Source organism: Pieris napi, chromosome 1 (assembly GCF_905475465.1).
Source record: "Pieris napi chromosome 1, ilPieNapi1.2, whole genome shotgun sequence".
Lineage (NCBI taxonomy): Eukaryota > Metazoa > Arthropoda > Insecta > Lepidoptera > Pieridae > Pieris > Pieris napi.
The window spans coordinates 9120882-9128853 of NC_062234.1; the positions used below are offsets into that span (position 1 = coordinate 9120882).

The 7972-nt window shown below is 34.9% G+C and overlaps 1 protein-coding gene across 11 annotated transcripts in view; it reads right to left on the reverse strand.

Annotated features, from left to right (window-relative positions):
- Positions 1 to 6657, reverse strand: part of LOC125049226 (alpha-catulin) — a 55619-nt gene extending 48962 nt beyond the window's left edge. For 9 of the 11 annotated variants that reach the window (XR_007116986.1, XM_047648409.1, XM_047648396.1 and 6 more), the window contains exons 1-2: positions 6551 to 6657; positions 4690 to 4867 (exon numbers count right to left, since the gene is read on the reverse strand). Coding sequence is in view for 10 of the 11 variants with exons in the window: in XM_047648409.1 (XP_047504365.1) it covers positions 4690 to 4867; positions 6551 to 6643 (271 nt within the window). In the remaining variant the exon portion in view is untranslated. Of the gene's footprint in view, positions 1 to 4689; positions 4868 to 5887; positions 6037 to 6550 lie in introns of those variants that run through there. The other 2 variants (XM_047648407.1, XM_047648434.1) reach the window with 2 other exon arrangements.
- Positions 6658 to 7972: the final 1315 nt, after the last annotated feature.

Here is a 7972-nt window from a genome sequence, read left to right on the forward strand (position 1 = left end):
AAAAACCGCCACTCCGAATTCCAAATTCAAAAATTGCCTCCTTTAACATTTAACTGCGTTAATCTATATATATATAATGAAAATGGTCTTCGTTTGAGGCTCAATCACGCCTAAACCACTGATCGTATCGACATGAAACCACCATTCGATGCGAAATTTTTCCTAGATGGTTTATGGCTATTTATTTATTTAATTCCAACGTTCCTTCATTTTTTTATTTCTGTTTTACTTTTATGAAAATTTTTCCCGCTAATAAAAACAAAAGAGGCTTCCTAACCGCAAAACGTCAACATCTGTTAAAAACTCGATTTTCGAAATATTTCAATTTTCTTAGCGGGAAGTTAAAAAGAAGAATAATAAAAATATGAAAAATAATTAAAATAATGAAACATAAAATTTATTTTAATTCGTCCAGCAAAGCGGGCGCGAAACGGCTAGTATTTTATAATAAGATTATTTTAAAATGTTGAAGCTTGATATTTTTCACGGTGATAATTTTATATAAAAAAATAAAACCTTTTAGGCTAACCCAGCTGTGCCGTGAATCCATAGTCGGAGTTAAAAATGTTGTTGCCCAATAAACCTTTCAAAACTTCGGTTTTACGACTCTCTCGAGGATGTATAGCTTACCTAGGTCATTATATAAAGCGAGGCCTTAGAGACCTTATTTTGAATTTTTCTTAATGTATATTCTTTGATTAGGAGCGACAAGGTAATTGTATGAAGTTACCTAAACAAGACTTTAGGTATTAAGTACTAACATGTAATTACGCGATATCGCTTAATCTGTGTATTAGAAATAAAATATAATAGTGATGCTTACAGTAACCGATTTAATACTAACAATTATTGTAACTCACACTACACCTTTGTAATTGCCTTATAATCCCATTAAAGTACTATAAAACGAGACATTTTCTTTGAAACAAATGATATTAATTATTAATCTACTACAATATAATCTGGACAATAATAATAAGTTAGAACTGTATTTTTTAATCATTAATTTAAAGTGTGTGAGTACCTACCATAGCCCTCTAGTGAGGTAGACGGGCACATTTATGCGTCTGTTTCAAGCACCGCTAGAATTACTAGTACAGTATACGATGTGAAGTATCCATACAAAATTAAATTATTATCATCGTAAATTCTTCATATTTTAACTTGCGTAATGACAAAAGTTTCCGATTTCATTACCATCGCTCCGTCGTAAATATTAAATGTTCAATAGCCGTAATGTTCGTGAATAAATGGAGCGTTGAAATTTATGTGAAACTCATTTACGAGGCGTACGTGGTTAGGAGGTAGAGTCAATGTACTTGAGCAGGTAACATCAAGGTGTTTGAGACGGAATTTACGCTACATCGCTTTTACGGGTGCAAACAATGAATAATGAAAACGCTAAAATGTAGATGGTAGATAGGATATAGAGTTGACAAATTATTATAGCTAAGACCCAGTTTCTCATAGCTGCGCGGGGCAACTATCAATTGTTTACTCAGTTACTTAGCTTTTCCGACAGATAACATTAGTTTGCAGCCTTACATTTTGTAAGTTACAGAAAATCACGATATATCTTACAAGGATATTTATTTGAAAATACTTATGTTGATTTGTATAGAATTCAATACACAAAGGTTTATAAAAACGTGGAATTCTAAATTCTCTTGTAACATATAAGGCCGAATTTCACCATTGCGAGAAATACTAAATCTCGTGCATTTTAGGCTGTTATGTGGGATTAGGTGTGAATAAATACTGATGGTTGTGACTTCGCAAGTAGAAATATGTCGTAAAATGGTCCGTACTAATAGAATTATTGTTCCATTTGATTAGGCAGCAGGTGCGAAGGTCATACGACTATTCAAAATTAGATTTGTATAATTCCCATATTATAATCTTGTTACGCGGGAAATTTTTCATAAATACAATGTAAGTTGAACATTCTATTTGTACTGTTTAATAGGCTTCTGTTGTTTTACCATCAAGACAAAAGTCATTTTATATATTAGTCTGTTACACGTTTGAAATAAATTCTGCAACACACGGGTTTTATGATTTTACTATATAGTAAACACAACGCTCGACACAAACCCAACATACAGGTACATGTTATGAATACTCTCTGTTAAAAGAAAATTTAAACTTTTAAACTTAGTTGTCTACGGAATTATACATTATTGTGCAAATAAACAAAAGAAAATATAAAACTAAGTAGTGCAAATTTACTAATTCCATTTTTGAAATAACGACCACATGTTTTGATGAAAATATAAATCAATACTGTAAAATAACTCTCGAAATCAGATCAGCAATTTATTTCGGACAAATTTTGCTGACGTTTGCGTGATTGATCTTCTTACCATTGGGTAAATTGAAAACGATTTTGACGGAGGAATGCTTGTCTTTAGTTATTAGCGCGCATTTGGTTTTGGCATTCTCTGTTTATGAGATAGATTTATAAACTATTATAGTTTTACATAAAATGATAAATGAAGATGAGCCAAAATACATTTTTTTGTCATTTATGGATCATGGGAGTCTTGAGCGATGACGAAACATATTTAAATATTATTATAAACATAGAACTCACTATTATATTATTTTAAAAGGATTTTCTTTCAATATTCAGAACTGTGTAACAGCCAGTGGCTTTCAAATGTGTGTTTAAATGTATAAGTAACAAATGTCAGGAGTATATATATAATGTAAGTATTAGCAGGCTGCACTAGATAACTATGAGAGGGTGAGACGTAGGAACCAAACAACCCTACAGATTCCTAAGCCCTACAGATGTACCCTAACATATAAATAGCAAATATAAAAATAAGTATGGGATGTCTGCACCAAGAGACCTAAGGTAATGGTTCAAGGTAATGGGATTATCTCAAAGCTATCGGGCTCACCACGACCATTAAGGGCTTGAATGAATATTTGCCACTTTGAAAGGAAGCGAGAAACGAGCAATATTCAAATCTTAGTTATTGTTATAAAATAACATCTTAAATACTACTTACACCTTTTTACACATACATCATATTATTCTTGTGAGCTGTTTGTGTATCTATCGCGCACCTTTAGCTGTTAAAATTTAGAACAACCACGTGAGCCGTGTCAGCAGTTGGTCAATGTTCTACAATAATTCTCCGAACGTACAAGATAATTTCAAATGTGTTGGATAATACCTGTCAATTGTCAACAGCTTAGACTACTAATTTATGAACATGTGAATCAATTATAAGACAAATAAATTTATATCATATCCACGAAAATAAATGTCACTTTATTGCTTTAAAATTCCACTATCATAGCACCTTTGAAAATCTGAACGCTATTGGCAAAGACATGCAAATAAGTGTGTAAGCCATATTATATTGATTCATGAATCACCCTTTCTGGATAGACAGAGGATCTATCGTTTTCTTTTGTTTGAAACCCGCAATAACGTTCGAACATTGAAATTCGGGTCAGGTGGTTGACACAAATTTATGGAGGCTTTACGATATCATAGCCTTGATTTTCTGTAAGTCGGCGATTAGCGGCTTTAGGAAATTAGATGTGTAAATGGATACGTGCTATAGCTGATTATCCTATTATGTGTATGCTGCATTTTTCTTTACGATATAGGATTTGTTGATTTTCTGAACAGAATTTTTTATTTGGTTTAAGCTCTCAGTGCTGTTTTTAACATGACTTCAGTCTAGTTAGCTAGCTAGTTGGAGTGTCTTAGGATATATGTATATTATTCTATGGCACTCGATATATGGTTTAGAATACGTACCTGCTGTTGACTAAAATCACACCATGTTACGTTAGCAATTGTTGAAAGAAGATAGTAAGATAGTAAAATCACTATAACTGAATATAAACAAGTGAATATGTAAACAAGAAAATATTTTAATAAACTCTTTAAAACTTTTCATCCCTACTAGTTGTCGTTGATTAAAATAATACACTGTTACCAATGCTTAGTACATGTAAGGTCCTACGTTTTAATCCCGTCAAACTGATTCTATGTGCCCATTCAACTTGTGATCGTAAAGCAACGTAGCGACATGCTTTAGAACGAAATATCAACATGTCACTTGCTTAAAAAATCCCTACAAGTACAGTGACACAAGCCCTACCATAATTTAGTATAACATTGGATAAATGCAAAGCTGGTTTTCATTGTTATAAATATACCTTTATATTCTCGGCGTCTTGTTTATAATAGCATTAATACTGTTATAGTTGCCAACCATTATCCACAGTCAATGTATGTCTAAAGTTAGCCAATTTCAATATAAAGTTAGATACTGTTCGCTCAGTTTGTAACTATCATTAAATGTTGAACAAAGGACGTGCACATAAATACTTGAACTATTTTTCCACGCCATTTACCGAACAGTGTCACTGAGTATATACTTTAATATATTCTCGTACAATAGATTTTATAATAACATCGTAATTCTGTGGGGTCAAATATTACTAATATTTTAGATATGGAAAAAAATATTTCACATTGACTTTACAATAATACATGGTGTAGTACCATGTATTATTGTCAAGTCAATGTGAAATCGATCTTTCTATTTATAGGAACAGATTCGGATTTAAGAATATATGTGTTTAAAAGCATAAGTGACTATCGGAATCACTAAATAATTGATTGTTTGAATGTTACTTTGAAAATAAAGAAATTCTTACCAGCTGACCGCGCCTCTTTACACGCAAGAACCATACTGTGCCGAACGTCTGGATTGTCATCCGCTATAGTTTCTCCCACGGCCACGAATCGTTCCACTGCGCACGCGACGGCTGCTCCTACTCTCTGTACCGCGGCTCCACCAGCTGCATCACCTCTCGTTGACACCAGACTGCTGATCTGTAATTTTAAATGTAAGAATGCAGATATTAAGAGATCTAAAGCGAACCTTATATTAGAACTGGGATAACACGGGCATGGTGAATTAAGCCCATTCCCTACAACGAAAGCGATAACAGACAAAAAGTGTTTGCTCTATGTTCCAGAATGACGGAAGAATGGTTTTCAGCTATGGTAAATAGATGTGTTCATTATATTGTTAAAGAAAACTTTTGGTGGATATATGTCTCTCACTTATAGTTGAAAATTTACTAATACAAGTTCAAATATAGCTTGAATTACAAATGTTACAATATGAATTGAAATTAATATCAAACAATATTTGAATTTTAAATACAATTTAAATACCGATTTTTTCGCCTGTGATCAACAATTTGTATATTTATAATTTAATTGTTTAAACAATATCTAGTTGAAGTAAACCTATGGAAATGTGTATATTCATAGTGTAACAAGTACATAATGTATATATACGTTGTGTAATGTAAACGATCAAATGTTTTTATGTAATAAAATGATTTATATGTGTAATGGCTGTAACTTAAAAATTAATGAAATGTAAAAGACGAAACTTTAGGATAAGGATTTTTTTTTTATATTTTCACATCACAGCCATATAGCATCAAACAACACATATCTTTTGTACTGTAGTCCCGAACAAATAATTAATCAAAAACCTTATTGCCCGTCTTAAACAATAACACAAAGGGTTCTGGCGGACGCTTTTTCATGAGTTGCCTATTTAATTAATGAAATAATTTATTTGAAATATTAATTACACTTATAAATATATAATGTTCTACGAAGACTTGAATAATAATCAACCTATCGAGACAGTTTGGCATCATAGCGCCTTAACAGCTAACGGCGCCTTTGGCCGGGGAAATAAGAAGGCCGCGAAATTCGTTCAAGGTCGTTCTTGTTCAAGTTTTTGGCATAACTACTTGTTGAATTGATATATTTGAAGCCCCAGGAATTCAACGTACACTGAGCTCTGTGTTATATGCAGTCAGCTCTTACCTGGGGCTCCCGGCACGTGTAATCATCGTCATCGGATAGCGCGTCCATGTCTCCTGTGTGCGTTAAGCTAGGGCCCGCGTTGCGGCGGCGCGCTGAGTCGGCGCGCACGTGTGGACGCGCGGGCGGATCGCTGCGGCAGGGCGCCGCTCAGCCTGCCTCCGCCGCGGCACTGCCGGACCCTCGCCCGCGGCCATCGATCGCTGCCGACACCTGCACCCCGCCGCCCTCCCACCCTTACAAACCCACGTGGCCGCCCGCCCTCCTTCCTCTTCATATCGCGTTTTATCAATCAGTCATTTCCGCACATTTTTATAAAGAAAGGAACTGATCCCTTCTCGCGATGCAACTGTTGTTTGTTACGTTGATATAATAAATTTTCGAAATGTACTCATTACGTCAGCTTGCATGTACTGCGCCGACGCGAAACCGTATGCAACAGATGTCGAATAGGCGGGAAATTTAGAGTTTGACGTGAACTGTCGTGCATTGACGCGGGTAAATCTAAAAATATAACTACCGCTTTAAACAGTGCGTAAGAGCACCGATAATTCCGTCAGTTTATCGAAGTTCTGACGTAGAGGACGCGTGTAACGTGGTATCTTTACGAGCGTAGTGACAGGATTCGATGAAGTTGCGGAAATGAGCAAAGCGTATTTAGCGTACCTGCTTGATGAGTGGGAGTAGCGTTTTCTCGATGGAGTGTGTTTTAATTTTCGAGAGATAAGCTTCGAAATCTGGCAAGTCGGCGGCCGCCATGGCCGGCGCGTGCGCGGGCGCGACTGCGCGGGCGCCGGGCTCACAGTTCTCACGTGGCGCCCGCCGCGCCGCCCGCCCACGGTAAACATAGGCTTGCGTGTACACACGTACTCTTGTGGGATTATAAAACTCCACAACCTTGCGTGTTTTGTTTTGATTGAGAACGCCAATTATAAATACAATCGTACTTTTACTGTTTACGTAGTACAGATTATAAAATTGTGGCACAGCCTACATGATTTAAGTATTTTGAACATCATTACACACACTAGACCGTTACTGTGTCTACCTTTAAACTATAATTTATCATTCGATAGCATTGAGAAAATACCAGCTCGCTGAACCTCTAGTCCCATCCGTAGTGTTCCATCTGTTATTGAGGGGCGCGTGCACAACAAATAAAGAATAAACATAACTATATAACAAAACTGCTAGCATTCAACATTAACTGACCTATAACCTACCCGTCGCTCTATACATATAAAATAATGTGCAATACGAGTATTTCTAACAACTGTAAGGGATGTTATTATGGTCATTTCAATAAATTAATGGAAACAACAAATAGGTTAGATTGAACTGCTGATCTTATTAATGTACATGTTTTTTGTAACATTTAACTTACCAATTCTACAATATTTAATTTCCGCTTCAAATCATTGCCTAAAATAAAAAACTAAACATTACAATAACCGTGTTTAAGTTGTTTTCAAAATAGTCGATAACATGTATCGTGTGATTTCTGAGACAAAACTAAAATATCGAGCGAAGTCGTATCACACTTATTTTTATCAGACATTTTTAAGCAAGAACAGTAGTTCGTATATTTCAGTATTTCATTTATGAGCTAACGCGAACGCTGCTATTTGAAATATACTATGGTATAGTCCTATAAAAATCGGAGTGCTGAAAAATCGTATCTCGGAGGACTTACGCGAACTCAGATTGCCTGCGATCGGCAAAGATGGCAGATATCTAGTTTCTGAGACCAGGGCTCACTTTAGGTTACTGCTAAGCCAGCGGAGTAATAAATATAATCATATCAACGTAATTTTCTTCATTTTATGGATGTCACAATTATAATACTCCATTTTGTGGATTCTAGATAATACAATCCTCAAGATGTATTTATTTCGAAAGAAAGAAGAAATAGAATATTAATTCTGAGAACATATATGGAACATTCCTTTTTAGCGTAATTAATGTAAGTTGCGTAAAACAAATCAGTATTTTGAGAATTTTGTATTTTGTTTATTTATTAGGAAAACTAAATATTGGTTGACAGGTTTTGTACATATTTTTCAGTAATCTATAAAAGATAATAAAGAT